At 48.9% G+C, this 20,834-nt stretch overlaps 1 protein-coding gene across 4 annotated transcripts in view; it reads left to right on the forward strand.

Annotated features, from left to right (window-relative positions):
* Positions 1-20,425, forward strand: part of LOC122192674 (deleted in malignant brain tumors 1 protein-like) — a 20,795-nt gene extending 370 nt beyond the window's left edge. The window contains exons 2-19 of one of the 4 annotated variants that reach the window (XM_042893298.1): positions 2,535-2,864; positions 2,977-3,306; positions 4,087-4,416; positions 4,805-5,119; positions 5,668-5,997; positions 6,375-6,704; positions 7,227-7,565; positions 8,722-9,051; positions 9,743-10,072; positions 10,723-11,046; positions 12,569-12,898; positions 13,082-13,411; positions 14,552-14,878; positions 15,564-15,896; positions 16,794-17,150; positions 17,475-17,804; positions 18,527-18,643; positions 18,770-20,425. In XM_042893298.1, coding sequence (XP_042749232.1) covers positions 2,535-2,864; positions 2,977-3,306; positions 4,087-4,416; positions 4,805-5,119; positions 5,668-5,997; positions 6,375-6,704; positions 7,227-7,565; positions 8,722-9,051; positions 9,743-10,072; positions 10,723-11,046; positions 12,569-12,898; positions 13,082-13,411; positions 14,552-14,878; positions 15,564-15,896; positions 16,794-17,150; positions 17,475-17,804; positions 18,527-18,643; positions 18,770-18,912 — 5,555 coding nt within the window. In that variant the 3' untranslated portion in view covers positions 18,913-20,425. The remainder of the gene's footprint in view (positions 1-2,534; positions 2,865-2,976; positions 3,307-4,086; positions 4,417-4,804; positions 5,120-5,667; positions 5,998-6,374; positions 6,705-7,226; positions 7,566-8,721; positions 9,052-9,742; positions 10,073-10,722; positions 11,047-12,568; positions 12,899-13,081; positions 13,412-14,551; positions 14,879-15,563; positions 15,897-16,793; positions 17,151-17,474; positions 17,805-18,526; positions 18,644-18,769) is intronic. The other 3 variants (XM_042893299.1, XM_042893300.1, XM_042893301.1) reach the window with 3 other exon arrangements.
* Positions 20,426-20,834: the final 409 nt, after the last annotated feature.

Consider the following 20,834-nt stretch of genomic DNA (forward strand, 5'->3'; position numbering starts at 1 on the left):
GGAGTCATCTGGGCTGGGACTGCCTAGGGTAGCCATGACCTCTCATTCTCTGCCCAAGGCAATGAATGAAAAATACCAAGCAATACACCAGCTCTGCAAAGTCTAGGCTGTGAGGTTGATTTGTTATTGCTTTTGAGAGGGTAGTTTTTAGTGAAAATGAGGAAAGGGAGCACAATGCCCATGTGCGTGGGGAATGGAGAGCATGAGTCTGGGAAGTGAGTGCCTGCAGTGCATCCATTTCAGACTCATCATCAAAGTTAATTTTGGTGGTGTCTTTGCAAAGACATTTTCTTACTCCCTGCCCTTATAAATTAAAGAGCTGAGCTAATCCAGCCTACACATGGAAGGACAGTTTGTCCTTTTCAGGAAGCCTACGGCTCCCTACTTCTGGCTCGTGTCTAAGAATGATGCAGGGATTTGATTTCTACACTGCTTCTTCCTCCTTCTGGCCTCTGTGACCTCCCACGTGTTATATCTGACTCTCTACTGATCTGGGGAAATACTTGCACTTTCCCAACCGGAATTGATTGGTCTTCCTTGAGTGTTCTAACTCAGGCATGAGACAGAGAACCAGCAGATGAAAGCAAACAGCAGAGTGATGTGCCCCTGCAGAAGGCAGGTTCCATTTTAGGTGGACAGTGTTACCCCTTGCTCTGTGCTGGTAGAAGAAGGATAAAAGGAGAACGAGGCGTTCAGCTGCTCAGATTTCAGCAGTTGTGGAGGATGGGGTACCTGGGTGAGGGAACACGCAGGCACCAGATCCCAACACAGCTTATGACTCAGCTCTGGGAACAGCAGTACTGTGCTGGAGCTGAGCACAGATTGGTGCCCCAGTTCTTTGGAAATCATCATCCATGGTCAAAAATCTCTTTACAGAATGCAAGCACATTCCTCTTCAGCATTTATTTTTATGCTGACCGTTAGGCTCTCTGCATTAGTCACTTCCAGTTAGCTTATTGCTCCACTTTGTTACTGCTTGTGCTAAGCACGCATAAGGAACTAGAGGCAATGTTTTGCTGCAGGTCTTGCAGAGTGAGGAAACCTTCCCATGAATAAGAATTCTTCCACTTCTCCAAACTCGGTGTGTAGATGTTATACAACCATTTATCTATTGCATGAGCTGCAAGAGAACTCTTGGGGAGCGAGATCCATATTGGTATTAAGAGGAGGAAATTCAGGCATTTAGATACACAGATGGCATTTAAAAGCTTACAAACACTGTTTGTAAGGACTGTTAGTGTTGCCTCAGGGAGCCCAGCGCATGTACAGGAATACAATCACCAGTTATAGTCATAGATTATCCCGAGTTGGAAGGAACTCACTCCTCACTCAGTACTGGTCAGGCTAAGAGTTAAACCATATATCGAAGACTGCTGTTCAAACGTTACTTGTGCTTCCTCAGCTCAGGGCTGTGATCACTGCTCCTGGCAGCCCGTTCCAAGCCCTCCTCACTCTAGTGCAGAACCTTTTCCTAAACACCCAGCGTGATTCTCCCCTGATGTATTTCCATGCCTTCCCTCGGGTTCTGTTGATATCAACAAAATTATCCGCACCTGTCCCTGATGAGAAATCTGCTGGCCACCATGCTTCCCCCAGTATTCTCTGGGTTGAACAAACCAAACGGCTTCAGCTGCTCCTCATACATATTGACCTCTACACTCTTTACCATCTTTTCTGCCTTTCTCTGGACACACTCTAGTAATGAGAGAAATCATAGAATCATATATCACAGAATCACAGAATGGTTTTCATTGGAAGGGACCCTTTAAGATCATCTAGTTCCAGTCCCCCTGCTATAGTCAGAGATACCTCTCACTAGTCCAGGTTGCTCACAGCCTCATGCAGCCTGGCCTTGAATTCTTCTAGCAAGAGAGCATCCACAACCTCTCTGGGCAAACTGTTCCAGTGTCTCACTACCCTCACAGTAAAGAATTTCTTTCTAATATCTAGTCTAAATCACCTCCCATCGCTTTTCTTGATGCAGCCCAGGATATAGTATCTTTCTGGGCTGCAAGAGCACATTGATGGTTCATGCTGATACTTTCAACAACTGACACCACCAAATCCTTCTCCTTAGGGCTACTCTCAAGCCATTCTCCACTCAACCTGTATCTGTGCTTGGAATTACCCCAACCTAGCAGTAGGATGGGACTCAGATGCATATAAACAGATACACAGGGCCATCTCAGGTTTCCTTGGCCATGTAGGATTCTGAGTTGGAAAGGACCTGCAAGGACCTGAATTCTAGCTCTATCCAGGACAACTGAAGTTAAATCATATATCTAAAGAGTGTTGTCCAAGCTCTTCTTGAATACTGACAAGATTGGAGCTATGACCACTTCCCTCGGGCTACAAAGAGGTCTTTCTTCAGACTCCTCTAAGCTGAAGATAAGTAGTAGTATAGTCAGCAGTTTCTCTGAAACCTCTCCTCTGACCAACACCAGGGGGCAGAGGCATCTCAAATAAGTGAGCAGCTGAGCCCCATCTACCCTAGGACGACATCTTCAGACCTCTTTTCCCTCTTGATTCTGCAGGTTCAGCGTCCTCAGACTTGGCAGAACTCCGCCTGGTCAGTGACCATGGCCGCTGTGCTGGGCGAGTGGAGGTGCTCCACAACGGGATATGGGGGACGGTGTGTGGTGACAACTGGGATGCCCATGATGGCCAGGTTGTGTGCCGGCAGCTAAGCTGTGGAACGGTGCTGTCGGTCTCACGAGGGGCTCGGCATGGAGAAGGAACAGGACCAATCTGGTTGGATGATGTCAACTGCACAGGGACAGAAGCTGCCCTTTCCGAATGCCAGGCCAAGCCGTGGGGACATCACAATTGTGTCCATATGGAGGATGCCAGCGTGGAGTGCTCAGGTAGACACAACCAGCCTGTTGTATGGGACCTCCATGCCATGCCTGTCCCCCTTCCTGCTGTACCTCTTTGCACACAAGTGGCCCACAACCATTCCTCTTGTGTTGTCTACAGAATCCCACATCTCCAAGATCGGTCGGCTCCAGCTGCTTGATGGCCCCAGTCGCTGTGCAGGAAGAGTGGAGGTCCTCCATGACCAAAGATGGGGCACCATCTGTGATGATGGCTGGGACCTCGCTGATGCTAATGTGGTGTGCCGGCAACTGGGCTGCGGAACAGCAGTGCTGGCCACTAAAGCGGCTCACTACGGGAGAGGCCAAGATACTATCTGGTTGGATGAGGTGAACTGCACTGGTACAGAGGAATCCATCTTTGACTGCAAGGCAAGTGCATGGGGAGTCAACAACTGCTACCATGGAGAGGATGCTGGAGTGCTATGTTCAGGTAACTCTCGCTCAGATCTAAAGGTTAAATGACAGCATACAGAATATTTCAGAGTTTTGTGAGGGATCTTGTAAATGCTCAACAGCACTGAGCATGTTCTCAGAGCGCTCATTACAGTGTCACTTTTTGGTGCTGCATGCAGGCAAGTTACCATGGAATGTCTTCTATCTCTGCTGCCTCTCACTGTTGCTGACTTGTAAGACAAGTGAGCTGTCTGGGATTCCCCAGATTCAAATGGGCATTTGCAGTCACAAACATGGATTACTACGCGCCTACACATATTTGTCTTGGGGACAACTAACCTATACCATGCAAAGCTTTCTGCAGGTGTTCATAGAATTTTAGAGTGGTTTGGTCTGGAAAGGACCTTCCGACATCATCTAGTCTAACATCTCTGTCATGGGCAGGGAGAATTTTCAGGTTGCTTGAAGTCCTGTCTAACTTAACTTTGATCACTTTCAATGATGGTTTATCCACATCATCACTGGGCATCCTGTTCTTCTGTCACACCTTCCTCACAGTGAAGAATTTCTTGCTTACATCTAATTGAAGTCTGCCCTGTTTTGGTTTAAAGCTGTTACCTCTTCTCTCATAGCACGCCCTGTAAATAGTATTATTTCTTCTTTCTTACAAGCCATCCTTAAATATTGAATTCCCATGTCTGTCTCAACCATTTTCTGTGCCATAAGAGGTGCTAAAGAAGTTTTTGGTGCAAGCTCACCACGCACAGAGGATGCACAACTCCATCAAACAGTCATGTCTCTCTCTTTTCATTTACAGATTCAGGGATTTCTATTTCAATGGAGCTTCGCCTGGTCAACGGTTCAACTCGCTGCAGAGGCAGGGTCGAGGTCTTTCACAACAACACTTGGGCAGCTTTGTGTGACGATGGCTGGGGGATGGCTGAGGCTCAAGTGGTGTGTAGGCAGCTGGGCTGTGGTGAAGCACTGTTGGCTCCTGTTGGGTCTCATTTTGGTCAAGGATCCGGACAGATGTGGCCAGGCAACATAAACTGCACAGGCTCAGAAAGTGCCCTCTTTACATGCAAGACAAGACAATGGAGCAACAGCACATGTCATCCTTGGACATCAGCTGGTGTGGTGTGTTCAGGTAACCACCTTGTGAGTGACATGGGAGGAATGATGCTTGGTTCATCACCTTAGTTCTCTGCCTCTGCAGCAGATAATATGCCATCTGTGGCTTCCTTATTGTCGAGGGACACCTGCGGGTTGGAGATACTCTTGCTGTTTCCCTTGGCATGGTTGCAATGGGAAGTTTCAGGTTCCATATTCTTGCCCCTCTGCCAGAAGGTGCTGGGGTCCACTGGTCTCAGTCATGCTTTCCATGGTTATGAAATGAGCCTAATGTCCATAAGCCTGATGTCATTAAATGAAATGATCAGCTCCAGTGGCATGATAATCTTGCCATGCTGCAAAACCACTTGTGGATTGCAGGATGCCAACTCTTCTCCCATTTTTTGCTCTTTCGTTTAATGCAGAGGGTGACCAGATCCGGCTGGTGAACTACAGGAGCCGCTGTGCTGGCAGGGTTGAAATCTTACACAACAAGCATTGGGGAACTGTGTGTGACAAGAACTGGGATTTGCTGGATGCCAATGTGGTGTGCAGGCAGCTGGGCTGTGGGAGAGCACTGTCAGCCCCTGGACAGGCTCAGTTTGGCCAAGGGTCTGAAATCGTGTGGCTGGATGGTGTGAATTGCACAGGGTTTGAGTACTCACTATCTGCCTGCTTGGCCAAGCCATGGGGAATCACTAATTGTGACCACTGGGAAGATGCTGGCGTGGTATGCTCAGGTGAGTGCTGCTCTTCTTGCATTTCACTTCTGAAGGAAGTCAGGGAGCTTGCTAGAAGATGTGGGTACATGTGGTCCATGCCACATGGAAAGCTGAGCTGGGACCTGGTTTCAGCATCAGTAGTCAGTGTGGTCACCCTAAACTTGTCCTGCAGCTGGTGAATGAAGAGGGTCCCTTCCTCCCACGCCAAAGTGTTTATTTAGGAAGATGGGAGGAATTCCAGCAGACAACCTTCCCTGTGAACCTTTGAGACTGACCATGTCCAACAACAGGAAGAATAACACCGAGGGGGAAAGTCTGGTGCAAATAAACTCTCCAGTGAGCTTTTCATGGTGGGAGTGGGGATTAGAAACTTGCGTAGTGCAAGCGGTGGGAGCAGTATTGTGTTACAGAGAGAAACCCTCCTACTCTCCCCTCCTCCTTGCCTTTTAGTGACTGGAAGAGGAGCCAGAAGCTTAAGTGTAAGCAGATAAGCATGGAGGGAATTATGTAGAAGGGATTTACGGAAGGAAATTTCCAGCATTTATAACACTCTTGGATATTTGCAGACTCGATCATCCCAGAGCCTGCTCATCTCCGACTGGTGAATGGCTCACATCGCTGTGCTGGCCAAGTTGAAGTGTTTCACGAGGAGATGTGGGGAGCTGTGTGTGACCATGGCTGGGATAAAAAGGATGCCGAGGTTGTGTGCCGTCAGCTGGGCTGTGGGACAGCGCTGTCAGCCTCAGGAGTAGCACACTTGGATGCTGGATCTCTGCGTGTGTGGTTGGACAACGTGAGCTGCGAGGGAACGGAACCATCTCTTACGAAATGCAGAGCGAGCCCATGGGGAAAGAGCAGCTGCAGCCGTGGAAAGCACGCTAGTGTTGTGTGCTCAGGTGGGTTTCAGTGCATAGGACTGGGTTGGGATATACTAGCTGCTCCGATATGGCCAGGTCCTCTTCCACCATCCCACTGGATGGAAGATGGCTACTGCTGGAAGAAGATAATCTTCAAGGTCCCTTTCAACTCAAGCCATTCTGATTCTCTGATTCTGTGATTCTGTGATTCTGTGATTCTATGATTTATCCAACTTTCTGCTGGAGCAAATATTCTCAGATCCTTCAACGAGTGTCTCCACAGTGCTGTGGATTCAGAGGCAATGTAACCACAACGCTCTGTGAAGCACTGCCAATGAAAATGAACATTCCTCATCTTTCTCCACAGAAACTGAATGGATGTTCAGGGTTTGACTGAGTTGCTTCTCTGCTTGCAGGCTCAGTTGTTTCCAGTTTTGCTCCAATTCGACTGGTGGACGGCCCAGGTCGCTGTGCTGGGAGACTGGAAGTGTTTCACAATGGGCAATGGGGAACGGTGTGTGATGACAGCTGGGAGTTCTCGGATGCTGCAGTGGTGTGCCGGCAGCTGGACTGTGGGGCGGTAATATCAACTCCACCGAGGGCTTACTTTGGGCAAGGACAGGGACCCATGTGGCTGGATGACGTCAACTGCACAGGGACAGAAGCTGCCCTCTCTGAATGCAAGTTCAAGGGATGGGGTATCCACAACTGTTATCATCATGAAGTTGTCAGTGTGGTGTGCTCAGGTAAACATCACACAGCAGCAAGCATTCCTGAAGCTTGAATTGGTGATTCCATGTGGTTGTAAGGGCTTGTGATTCAAGAACAATTTGCAGCCAGTATGGAGACTTTTGAAATCAATCCCTCGTCATTCACCTTTGGATGGAGGACAGCACCTATACTCTGATAAAGCTCAAGAAAATTAAATGGCTATAGCCCATTTGTGCTGGCATCTCCACAATGAGATCTCTGGCATGCTTTTGACTGGTGTTATTTAGCACAAATCCTGGCAGCTTCTCATCAGTCAAATAGCCTAAACCATATTGCCCAAGCCCATTCTAAACAAGCCTTGGGCACCAACTCCTCTTTTTTTTTTTTTTTTTCCACCTAATTGGTGTCACATCTAAAAGTCGTCCCTATCTCTCACTGTCAGTGCATCCCTGACCCTCAAAGCTGTTCAGCCTCTTGTGCAAACGCATTTCTGGTAGCTCAAGGTTTCACAAAACAGAAGGTGTCCTCTTACATGTTTATTTTTTCTGATGTTGCAGGATCAGGCATTTCTGACTTAGCAGATCTCCGCCTTGTGAATGGCTCTGATAAATGCTCTGGAAGGCTTGAAGTTTTTCATGACCAGCGCTGGGGAACTGTTTGTGCTGATGGCTGGGACCTGGCTGAAGCTTATGTGGTTTGCAGGCAGCTGGGCTGTGGGGCAGCACGTTCTGCCTCAAGCTCTTCCAGATTTGGGGAAGGACCTCATCTGACCTGGGTTGATGCCGTGGAGTGCATAGGGATGGAGCGAGCCCTCTTTGAATGCAAAGTCAAGCTCTGGGGAGCCCAGAGCTGCAAGTCCAAGGGATATGCAAGTGTCGTGTGCTCTGAGGCTGTAGGTCAGTGTTGGTGAGTCAGGTATCAGCCCTCTCCTTGGGAGGTCATGCCTCTTGTCCCTGTAAATTCACCATTCAACTCTTCCTTATCTCGTCTGAACTGGGAGAAAACACAAGTAGTCCTGATGCTGCAGGGCTGTATGTCCAGGCAGCTACTCTGCTTATGTTTTTCCAGTCACTATTCCTCAGCCATGCTACTTACAGTTCCTGGGAAGTCCCTTCTCTTTACCACACTATTCCTTGCAATTACCTTCAGTAATTAATGTTTTTCTCCTCTTCTCCCATGCAGCACACTCGCTCTTGGCAAAAATGAAGCAGGGAAAGGGTGCATGTATTGCGGGCAGGCAGAGGGCTGCTTTTATGCAATACCTTTATCTGAGAGATTAGTGGCTCTCTGCATTGATCAGCTGTGTTTGCCTTTGCGCTACCTGCTGCAGTTTACTTTGGATAAAGATATGGCCCCGTCTGGCAAACTGGGACAGAAACTGTCCTCTTTGAGCACCATGTCAGGCATGCAGGAATTTCTGTGTTTCTATCAGGGTAGTACACTCAATAATACCCAGCCTTTCTCATTGGTAGATTCAGAAACAGGAGAGGGGAAGCATGAAAAAAAACAAGTGCCAGCTTGCACCTTGTACATGGACCCTCCATAAAGGGTGGTGGAGAATTAGCTGGAGTGAAGCTACCAGTGAAGCAGACACTTCATGTGGCATAAGCAGATTGTTTCACTACAGTCCTCACCTGTCTGCTGTGATTGACACTGACATCTTAGCATGCATGCTGAGAAGATGATGAACATTCTTTTCATGCTGCTAAGACTGTGTGTGCTGCTGGTGCATAAGGTGATGTGGATGTAGCACTCTCAAGCATCTCAGCACCTGTGTATCTACAGTCTAGAGACTCCAGATTTGATCTTTTCCCATAAAGCCTGACTGCAGTTTCAAATACGTGGCAAGGACTTGGCCAGTACGTAGGGCATGGGCAAAACACTCTTGATCTAAAGATCGTTAATGCGTGCATGTGTGGCATTAGCAAAAGCACAATGCAAGAAGTACAATACTTGCTAAATTGCAGGATGGAGAGATCCACAATGTTACTGGCAACCAAACAGGCAGGAATTTCTGGCCATGATCTATTCTCACACTGATTATATTTTCAGATGCAGACCTGCGGAGCCCAGAAGCCCTACGGCTGGTGAATGGCCCACACCGCTGCTCTGGACGGGTGGAGGTGTTTCACAGTCAGCAGTGGGGGACGGTGTGCCATGATGACTGGGATCTGAATGATGCCAATGTGGTGTGCCGGCAGCTGGACTGTGGGACGGCGGTGTCAGCTCCGAGGATGTCTTCATTCGGGCGAGGGTCTGGCCCCATCTGGCTAGAAGGGGTGAGATGTCTTGGGACAGAAGCTACCCTCACTGAATGCCCAGTCAAGCCTAAAGGACTCTATAGTTGCAGCCATTTGGAAGATGCTGGTGTTGTGTGCTCAGGTAATCATCACTGAGTGCCTTCTTTGCAGATGGATCAAGCCCCAACTTGTAAGCTGAGGGTTGGGAACAGTATGAGGGCAAGCTGGCCTATAGTTCTTGTGTCCAGGACCTCTCAGACTGGTGGAAACTGTGTTAAAAAAGACAGCAGTAGGAAAAAGCAGCACCTTAAGACACACCTTAATATCTGAAGATGTCCAGGGGTGTTCAATTTTTCCTGGGGAAAAGCACTTGCAGTCTTCCTGGAGTGGTAGCAGGAGAGTAAAACAATGCTTCTTTGGTTGGCAGCAGATGCAGCACCTCCCTACCCTGGGTTAAGAACATGCAGAGTGACTTCTAGTGCTGCTAAATGCCAGGTCATGAGGATAAATATGGAAAGATGCATTGGAATATGCCAGGGTAATATGATACACACATTGTAGCTATTTAATACTTGTCTTGATAGAGAAACCTCCATGGATAGATCAGTGTGATGGTCAGCAGTGAGGAAAGCACAAACAACAAATAGAAGAATGTCCTTTGCCATTTCCTCTAGTCCAAGAAGTAGGTAACTATCAAGTAAACCTAGATCATGCAGCTTACTGCAGCAACACCCCCTAGACAGACTACAGGGATGTTCATCCTTCTCCAGCTCATTAGATTTTATGCTCTATGAGCATAACCTTTATAATGCCTATTCCTGCGTGTTTTTCAGGCTCGGGGACTTCCAATATTTCCACACTTCGGCTGGTGGATGGTTTGAGTGAGTGCGCTGGGAGGGTAGAGGTGTTTTACAACAATGAGTGGGGGACAGTCTGCGATGACAACTGGGACATGAATGACGCGGCGGTGGTGTGTCGGCAGCTGGGATGTGGGACTGCGCTGTCAGCCCCGGGATCGGCTCGATTCGGGTGGGGACACAGCCACATCTGGCTGGATGAAGTACGCTGCACAGGGGAGGAAAATGATATCTCACAGTGCGCAGCTAAGACTTGGGGTGTCCACAATTGCCATCATGGAGAAGATGCTGGTGTGGTGTGCTCAGGTGAGACTTGGGGTCATCAGGAGGCAGGGCTTATAAGAAAGACTGAGAAAGACATTTTACCAGGGCTTGTAACGATGGGACAAGGGACAATGGTTCTAAACTAATAGAGAGTAGATCTAGGTGGGATAAAAGGAAGAAATTTTGTTATGTTGAGGGTGGTGAGACACTGGAACAAGTTGGCCAGTGAAGTTGTGGATGCTCCATCATTAGAAATGTCCAGTTGGGTTGGATTCAGCTTTGAGCAAATTGCTCCAGAGAAAGATGTCCCTGCAGGGGACTAGATGATGTTTACAGGTCTCCTCTAAGCCAGAACAATCTTATGGCTCTCTCCAGAGGGAATGCGGTGCATGGGGCAGACTTAGGCATGCTCCTTTTGCAGACCTCTCCTATTTGCTTCTCCTGCTCTTGAAACCCCCATGCAGCATCTCTCAGCCAAATTTCACACCTGGCAAAATCTGAGGTTTACTCCTGTGATTAATCCACAGTGCCTAGCCCTTTCTGGGGGGGGAAATCCTTTTGTCTTTAATGTTCTAATGCAGGTGCTACCCTGATGTTTATGTGGGATGCATGTGGATGAGATGGGATGGGACTGAAGGAGGTTTTCTGCAATCATGCATGCATGAATTTCCTTGGGGTGTCTGCAAATGCAGGAAACTTGAGCTCAGCTGATGTACGGCTGGTGAATGGTCCCAGCCGCTGCGCCGGGAGAGTGGAGGTCCTGCACAACGGGCAGTGGGGGACGGTGTGCGATGATGGCTGGGACCTGAACGATGCCAAGGTGGTGTGCAGGCAGTTGGGCTGTGGAACAGTGATGTCGGCCCCGGGCAGGGCTTACTTTGGGCAAGGCACTGGGTACATCTGGCTGGATGACGTGAGCTGCACTGGGATCGAGGATGCACTCCCGCGTTGCCAAGCCCGTCCATGGGGACAGAATAACTGCAACCACAGAGAAGATGCTGGTGTGGTCTGCTTAGGTAAGTCCTGCAACGCATGGAATTACAGGGGCCAGCACTGTGTTCAAGGATCTTGGAGTTCATAGAAGGCTCTGCACTCCTGGAGGCAATGCGGGGGCCCTCTTGCTCTACTGCCAGGATTCACAGGACTGCTCCCTAAAGGGGCAGGACCTGCTCTGGATTTGAGCTAGCAGTGTGTGCTTGTAGCTCAGAAAGGCAGTTGTATCCTGGTCTGCATAACAAGAAGTGTGGTCAGCAGGGGGAGGGAAGGGATTGTCCCCCGCTACTATGCTCCTGTGAGACTACCTACAGTGCTGCATCCATGTCTGGAGTCCCCAGCACAAGAAGCACGTGGACCTGATAGAGTCTAGAGAAGATCACAAGGATGCTCAGAGGGCTAGTGCCTAGCCTACAACAAAAGAATTGACAGAATTGAGGTTGTTCAGCCTGGAGAAAGGCTCCATGGCAACCTCCATGCAGCCTACCTATACATAAAGGAGGCTTAGAAGACAAACTTTTTTTTCCAGGGCCTGCAGTGGCAGGACAAGTAGCAATGGATTTAAACTAAGAGGGGAGACTTAGATGGGATATAAGGAAGACATTCTTCATGATGGGAGTGGTGAGGCACTGGAACAGGTTGCCCAGAGAAGCTGTGGATGCCCTATCCCTGGAAATGTTTGAAGTCAGTTTGAATGGGGCTTTGAGCAACTTGCTCTAGTGAGATACGTTCCTGTTTATGGCAAGCATGTTGGATTACATGACATTTGAGGGTCCCCTCCAACCCCAAACATCCAGTGGTTCTACGATTCTATAATTCTATCACTATGAATCATGAGTCCACAATTCTTATGGTTCTATGATTCTTATGGTTCTATGATTCTATGATTCTTACGGTTCTATGATTCTTGTGATTTTGTGGTTCTACGATTCTTATGGTTCTACAGTTCTTGTGGTTCTATGATTCTATGATTCTTATGGTTTTGTGATTCTATGATTCTTATGGTTCTATGATTCTTGTGGTTTTGTGATTCTATGATTCTTACGGTTCTATGATTCTTGTGGTTTTGTGGTTCTATGATTCTTATGGTTCTACAATTCTTATGGTTCTATGATTCTATGATTCTTGTGGCTTTGTGGTTCTACGATTCTTATGGTTCTACAATTCTTATGGTTTTATGATTCTATGATTCTTATGGTTCTATGACACTATGATCCCATGATTCTACAGTCCTATTATCCAATGATCATCACTATGCCGAACATCATGACTAACTCCAAACCTGGGTTGTAATTAATTCCAAGCCCAACATCTTTGCCCCTAAAGGATGGATTCATCTTAAAGGACAGGACCTATTATTCCAGCTGAGCAGCACATGATGCAGCCCAGAAATAGCTGTCTGGACTGTCCTACTGCTGTGTACATCCATGGAGTGAACTGCACAAAAAGTTCACTTTTCCCTACATGAAAAGACAAAGGTGGAAATCATGGAGGTAGGGACAGGCATGAATTTCTCCAAGGGCTTATCCCAGATTGTGTTTTCAGTGACAGACACCTCAAAAAACGACTCCCTGCGGCTAGTGAGTGGCCCCAACCGCTGCGCTGGGAGAGTGGAGGTGCTGCACGATGGGCAGTGGGGCACGGTGTGCGATGACGGCTGGAACCTCCAGGCTGCCACTGTGGTGTGTCGACAGCTGAACTGTGGCAGGGCTGAGTCAGCCCCCAGTGGCGCTCGCTTTGGGCAAGGCACTGGGCTTATCTGGCTGGATGATGTGAACTGTGCTGGGACTGAGGATTCCCTTCACCAGTGCCGTGCCCGTCCGTGGGGACTGAATAACTGCAACCACAGAGAAGATGCTGGCGTGGTTTGCTCAGGTCAGTTGAGTTCTGCAAAACAGGGCACCACTGGGGTCAAGTTGGTGATGGGTTCTGTCCTGCATCTTACTGCCTTCATGGTGATGCTGCAGCAGGCCAGTCCTGGATCTGTGTATTTTTGAGGGGTTGAGAGAGGAGTGCAGGATTTTCCTGGAGGGTTTATCACTCCTATCACATTTTCAGACTCACAATTAGAGATTACAGCCAAAGTGCGGCTGGTGAATGGTCCACACCGCTGCGCCGGGAGGTTGGAGGTGTTTCAGAACGAGAGATGGGGGACTGTGTGTGGCAACGGCTGGGACATGAATGACGCCATAGTGGTGTGCCGGCAGTTGGGCTGTGGCATTGCTCTCTCGGCTCCTGTCCAGGCTCACTTCGGCCAGGGATCAGATCCCATCTGGATGAACAGAGTATCCTGCATCGGGACAGAAAGTTCCATTTCAGAATGCTTGTCGTCTCCATGGGGAATCCAACTGTGCACCCACATGGATGATGCCGGTGTGGAATGCTCAGGTGAGCTATGGATGCCACATTGTTGGAGACAGGTTGATACGCAACATACCTCGGGAGGACTAGAGCAGGATGGTGCAAGAAAAGTACAGTTCTGTGACAGTGAGAAGAGCTTTTTTCCATGATGATACCCATAACAATGTAAATAACGTAAAGAGAGTGTCTTAGGGTGAACTCCCTCTCTAAGTTGTCCTTGCACACCCGACAAGGCAGCAAGATGCCTGGAGCATCTCCCCTATGAGGAAAGGCTGAGTGAACTGGGTCTGTTCAGCCTTGAGAAAAGGAGACTGAGAGGGGACCTGATCCAGGTCTATAAATATCTAAGGTGTGGGGGGCAGAATGGCGAGGCCGGACTCTTTTCAGTGGTGAGTGGAGACAGGACAAGGGGAAATGGCCAGAAACTGGAGCATAGGAAGTTCCGCACAAACATGCGCAAGAACTTCTTTACAGTGAGGGTGACGGAGCACTGGAACAGGCTGCCCAGGGAGGTGGTGGAGTCTCCTTCTCTGGAGATGTTCAAGACCTGCCTGGATGCCTACCTGTGCTACCTGGTGTAGGGAACCTGCTTTGGCAGGGGGGTTGGACTCGATGATCTCAGGAGGTCCCTTCCAACCCCTACAATTCTGTGATTCTGTGATTCTGTGAAGATCACAAGGGGCACTGAATCACAGAATCACACATAATGGTTGAGGTTGGAAGAGACTCTGGAAGTTATGTGGTCTGACTGGACCACTCAGGTAGATCCACTAAGAGTAGGTTGCCCATATTCTGGAGGCTTTTCATGGAATCATAGAATCACAGAACTGCTTGAGTTAGAAGGGATGTTGGACCACCCAGTTCCAGCTCTCTATCATGGGTAGGGTTGTCACCCACTAATCAGGCTGCCCAGGACCCTGTACAACCTGGCCTTCAAATCCTCAAGGGATGGAATATCCACAAACACTCTGGGCAACCTGTTTCAGAGCTCAGCCACCTGAATGATTCCAAAGGATCATCCTTTAAACATGAAGGTGTCCGCATACTACAAACAGCTGGACACCTCACTCCTGCAGATGCTCAGGCAGATGGTGGTCAAGCTCTCCCTTGGATGTTTTTCCCCACCTCACTGGTGTTGATGCATGGTCTCCCCACCACATTTTGCAGTGTTGTCAGATGACACATCAACTCTTCGCCTGGTGAATGGCCCTCATCGCTGTTCTGGTAGAGTCGAGGTGTTTCACAACCAGCAGTGGGGAACTGTTTGCGATGATGGCTGGGACATGAATGATGCCATGGTGGTGTGCAGACAGTTGGGCTGTGGGGAAGCGGTGTCAGCCACAACACAAGCTTCCTTTGGACGAGGGGTGGATCCCATCTGGCTGGACAGAGTTGCTTGCACTGGGAGAGAAAATGCTCTCGTACAGTGCAGGGCCAGACCCTGGGGAGTCAACGTCTGCACACATGAAGAAGATGCTGGTGTTGTGTGCTCAGGTGATGCTTATACTCACAGATATGGGGCTCCTGAATAGCATGGGTTGGATTTCCCTTACCCAAAAGCCATGTGCTCATGAGCCTCTGGTGAAGAACCTTTTCCTAGTGCCCAACCTGACCCTCCCCCAGATGCAGCTCCATGCCATTCCCTCAGGTCCTGTCACTGTCACCGGAGAGCAGAGATCAGCATCTGCCCCTGCTCTTCTTTCATGAGGAAGCTGCAGGCAGCCATGAGGCCTTTCCTCAGTCTACTCGTGGCTTAACAAACCAAGGGAACTCATATGTTTTGCCCTTTAGACCTTTCACCTGTTTTATTCCCCACCTTGGCACACATCTATTAATTTTATATTTGTTCTAACTTCAGTTTTTGTGGCTAAATGTGTAGGAGGTTGATATCCTTTCGTGCTTTGCTCTGCACTGAGACTGTGTGGGACCTGCAGGACCCTAGAGGAAGAGTAAGGCACAATGAAAGGAATTTATTTCCATCCCTACAGGGTACTGAGTCAAAATGCTGAAGATGGGCATTGGTGCATGTCACTGCAAACATGCCTTCTGCCAAGGCCAGGCATCTGCCCTAAGTTTATGCTCTAGTTACTATTCACCTTGCCCTTGCCCTTGCTACTGCCAGAAAGTTTCCCTGGATAGCTATTCCTCTAAACACTGCATTACCCACCTCTGCTTGTAGACAAAAATAACACAGTGGAGGCAGCAGAGATCCGCCTAGTGAGTGGCCCCAGCCGCTGTGCTGGGAGAGTGGAGGTGCTGCACGATGGACAATGGGGCACGGTGTGCGACGACGGCTGGAACCTCCAGGCTGCCACTGTGGTGTGTCGACAGCTGAACTGCGGCAGGGCTGAGTCAGCCTCCAGGGGGGCTCGCTTTGGGCAAGGCACTGGGCTTATCTGGCTGGATGATGTGAACTGTGCTGGGACTGAAGATGCTCTTCACCAGTGCCGGGCCCGTCCGTGGGGACAGAATAACTGCAACCACAGAGAAGATGCTGGCGTGGTTTGCTCAGGTCAGTTGAGTTCTGCAAAATAGGGCAACCTCTTCTTTGGCTGGATTCATCTCCAGTTTAGCCCAGGCCACCATGCAAAGCAGGCAATGAACCCTGTGCCAAGCTGAGGAAGCCAAGATGCTCAGTTCATAACCAACAAATAGGAATTGCACATGGCACCAAGTGAATCTAGCATTGGTCTTGGCTCCCAGGAGGGTCTGACTACCCCTACTAACCAGCCAGGTCCCCACTGGCACTTTTGTCTGCTTCACATAATTGCATGGAGATTATACCAACACTGTAGGGTCTGAAGCTGGAACTGAGCCCTACTTCCATAGCTAGGTGAGATGAATTCCTCAGAAAGGGTTGAGAGGTTGAACCTTGTCTTATTTTGAGCCGAGACAGAGCAGGTTTTCTTCATAGTGTCAGCTATGGTGCTGTTTTTTTGAGGGAGAAATACTGATAACACACAGACATTTCTAGTTGTTGCTGAGTAGTTCTGTACAGAGTCAAGGATGTTTTAGTTTTCTCAGCTTCTTGTACTCTCCTGCCAGTGAAGAGCTGGAAGGGCACAAGGAGCTGGGAGGGAGTAGAATCAGGACAGCTGACCTCAACTGGCCAAAGGGATAATCCATACTGTATGGAATATATATATATTTTTTCCCCTCTACTTTTTTTCTATCTTTGTAAATAGCTCTTACCTCAAACCACAAGTTCTACTTTGTTTTTTCCCCAATTCTCTCCCTCATCCCACTGAGAAGGGGGGGGGAGGGGGGGGAGGGGAGTGAGCATGTGTGGTGCTTAGCTAAACCACAACACACCTCTAGTCAGGGGGAACCTTAGCAACTCTTAGCACTTTTTTTTTTTTTTTATTTTCAGCGATGCATAGTGACAGATTCCTCATTTTCTCTTCAACAGAAAACCGCACATCTCCCCTTGCAGAAGACTCCAACACCACGGAAGAAATGCAGATACGATTGGTGAATGGCCCGAATCGCTGTGCTGGCAGAGTGGAGGTGTTTCACAACAGGCAGTGGGGAACAGTGTGTGATGACAGTTGGAATTTAAGGAGTGCTAAGGTGGTGTGCCGGCAGCTGGGCTGTGGGACAGCGGCATCAGCTCCAGGCAAGGCTCACTTCGGAGGAGGGTATGATCCCATCTGGCTGGACGATGTGGAGTGCAGTGGCACTGAAGCCAGCCTCTCCCAGTGCAGACTGAATAACTGGGGAAACCATAACTGCAACCACGAGGAAGATGCAGCAGTGGTGTGCTCAGGTGATTACAGGGATGATGCTGGAAGCACGCTCGGGAACACAGAGGTTCTGCACAAGTTTTCCTCCCACTGGGATGTAGTCAGCTCTGACTTGATCCCACAGCATCACATTATGTGCAGATGCGTAAGATGATGGGGATGCTTTTGCAAGGGGAAATTCATGCACGGTAAAGATGCAAAGAGCACATAGGCAGCATCTTGCATTCCTGTCCATACCTGCTGGAGTGCATGGGCATGCAAAGCACATGTATCTTGCACATCCCTTAGTCTCTCAGGCCTCCTGCTGTTTAAGGAGCCTACATCACACCCTCTGCTCTTCCCTACAGGCACCAACCCCTTGCAAGTGCGGCTGCGGGACAGCTCAAGCCCCTGTGCAGGGCGTGTGGAGGTTCGGTACAATGCCACCTGGTACAGCATCTGTGACAAAAGCTGGAGCTCGTTGGAGGCCGAGGTGGTTTGCAAGCAGCTGGGCTGTGGACCAGCACAGGCTGAAAGCGCAGGAACCCGGGTCAGCCAGGATCAAAACTACATCTTTCTGGAGGGGTTGCAATGCCGTGGTGGCGAGTCACTCCTCCTGGAGTGTCAGCAGAGCAAGATTGGCCCAGGGCTGTGCCAGCACCGCGTGGCAGCCAGTGTAGTATGCACGGAGCCAAGAGGTGAGTGCATAAAGCCCACCAGCAGAAGGGAGGGGGGGGGGGGGGAGAAGCCGAAAGGGTGGATGCAGCCCTTTCACTTCAAAAGGAGAGGTATAAAGGTTGTGGCACATCCTTGTCAGAACAAGCTTTTCCTTGGTGGACACTGTTTGTTTTCTACAAACAATGAAGCCAAATTTCACTGGTTGGAGCATCAGAGATGCTTTTCTGATCTTAGAAGAAGCTGGTTTGTCCAGTTTCCTCTTGCAGCTCAGATTTCTCAGCCCTCAAGGACTCTCTGGGCACCCCTGACAGCTTTCCTGAAATAGGCTAGAGAAGGAATGATGGATGGGGGTCAGAAGTATGCCTTTCTTATCTATCCATAGTCTTGGATACCATATAATAAAGAGGACAACACCAGTGAGGTGATGGCAGCCTTGCAAGGTTATCAGCACAGCAGGACTGAGGAATGTGAAAGCTTTCTCAAAGCCTACTGCCTATCAGATACCCAGGGAGATGATTTTAGGTGGGGCACAAACCACACAAAGGTGCAGTGTTCCAGGCACCACAGCATCACAGGCAGCACAAACTGGATCAGAAAGGGATTAGTTGTGGGTTAATACAAAGTCTAAGGAAAGCCTTTCTTGGTCACTGAAATGCTGAGGTATGAGGCTGCTTGGTGTCAGATTTTCTCCCATCTCTGTTGCTGGCTGGAAGTGGGATCCTGACCTGGGTTCTCCCTACAGGTTCTCCATCGTCCTGCTCTGCGCTGGTAGCGCTGCTCATCCTGATGGTGATGGTGAGCGGGGTCCTGCTGTGGCTCTACCTGAAGAGCAGGTGCACTGGAGCAGGCCAAGCTGCAGGTGGGTCCCCTCACCTTAGTTCAAGGCCCCTATCCCTGTACATCAACCCGGTGATGCAGCACAGGCTAGGGGTTCAGTGGTTGCCAAAGCAACAGCTGTATGTTCTTACCTTTATCTGCTCTGCAGCCCTTAAATGTCCCAGGGAGCGAGGTGCCTCTGCAATGCCCTTCCAGACTGCAGGAGCCATCTACCATCCAGCTGAAGGACAATTCCACAAGGATGCTGATACAGAGACAACTGAGCTCATCAGAGAAGATGCTCTCTTGTGATGCTGGTACAATCCCTTCTGCAGAAGCAGCACTATCAGCCCACATTGTGGGGTCATCAGCCAAGCTCATTCCTCTTTTCCTCCTGCATCTCATTTTTCAGAGCAAATGCTTTTTCCCTTAAGCTTCTGCAGAACTGCAGGAAGCCCTCACATGCTTTCGAGGAGACTGCAAAGCACAGCTTATGGGCTGGACATTTATAAAACAGTCTGTACCGATGACTTATACTCAGGAGCCCCAAAACAGCTATCCAAAGTCTTCTGAAGGTTGTTTGATCCAGGTCAATTTCAGAGGTTTTCTGATGGCATGTACCAGACAGTAGGACAGCCTGGTGGCCATGCAGCCTGACATCAGGCTGAGCAGAGTAGCAGGGAATCTGAAACAGGACTAAAACTGCTAACAAATTAAAGGAGAAGTTTGTCCCCAGCCCTTCCAGCTGTGGTGAGCATTAATGCTGTGACATGTAACGCTCTGCGCCCCTCTGCGGGGGAGCCAGCCAGGGCTGCCTGGTGCCTCCTGCATTGGGTGGCTTCCCTCAACCTAGCAAACACAGGCAAGCCCCCATTTCTTGTCTATACCAGGCACAAGACTGTATTCTTGGCTGAGCTAACAGTATTGCCAGCAGGTCAAGAGACAATTCCTCCCCTCTATTTAGCAGTGGTGGGGGTGCAACTGTAATGCTGGATCCAGTTCTGGATCCGCCAATACAAGAAAGACATGGACACACCAGAGGGAGTCTAATGGCATTCAAAAGGAAGATGTATGAACACATCCAGGTGCGTGTCCGCAAAGGTGCTTTCACAGACACAGAGTGCCCAATGAGAAAAAAATTCAGCTCCAGAAGACATTTAGGAAGACCAAGGATAGCATGTCAAACACAACAGATAAGTGCTTCCAAGCAATGGTCTACCAAGTGTGAGTTGTTTAGAGCACTGTCTCAAGTGTTTCAGACAGACAAAACAAACACTCTGAACGATGGCAGACAGCGCCGTCTGTGAGATCCTCAGTGACTACTGTGCCTCGTGGAATGTTAAATGGTGTCAGGTTACCAAGGGGGACTGGGTACAGAGAGGGAGACAGCATGGCAACATTCTGCCTCTTTCAGTCTTGCCAGCTCAAGGCAGTATGGGTAGGTTATGCCTGAACATGTCCAGTCCTATCTCCAACTTTGGAGGGGCTGGTTTCTTTCCAATGCTCATCAGTGCTAATCTATGTATCAGCTATATTCATTATTTACAATAGATTACAAACCATATACAGCAAAATAAATTCCTCTTGCCTTACTGCCTTCATTACTTAGCCATGTGATAAAGATCTGGAGCAGAATGCAGACAGCAGCCAGCTACACAGACATGCTATGGGTGCTGCATCTGCAAATACAGTGACTCATTAAGGGACTGAGATACATTAATCAACTGCATCTAGAGGAGGATAGTTCGTGGATAAACTGTCCTTCTTAAATCAAAGTCTTGACATTAGGAGCAATAATAAAAAAATAAACCCCATGCAAACCTTCTGACTCTGGCTTCTCACTCCAGGTAACCTGTCCTCGAGATCTCACATGAAAGCAAACATGAGGTCATCCCGAGTGTTCTGCAGGATATCCAGGTGGCAGAAAACCAGAAATAATTTCCTTCAGCAGTGAGGCCATTCATTTCCCTGCTAACTACTGAACTGTTAGTCATATTGTCATCACCAGGTGACACATGAATGCAGCATATGAGAAAAACTAGTTCAAAACAGGTGTCTGATAATAGCCATTCTGGAGATTAAATCACCAGAAAAAAAATAAATCTTTCTGAGTTCCCTTGAGAGCACAGTGCAGTGAGCACCAAATCAGTGACACCTGAGATGCTTTCATTGACCCCAGACACTGGCATTTGAGATAGTCTGTAAGAAAAAAAGGAGCTGGATACCCCAGCTCA

Source organism: Lagopus leucura, unplaced genomic scaffold (genome assembly GCF_019238085.1).
Source record: "Lagopus leucura isolate 7727_CA_CO unplaced genomic scaffold, USGS_WTPT01 222-1_obj-0_obj, whole genome shotgun sequence".
Lineage (NCBI taxonomy): Eukaryota > Metazoa > Chordata > Aves > Galliformes > Phasianidae > Lagopus > Lagopus leucura.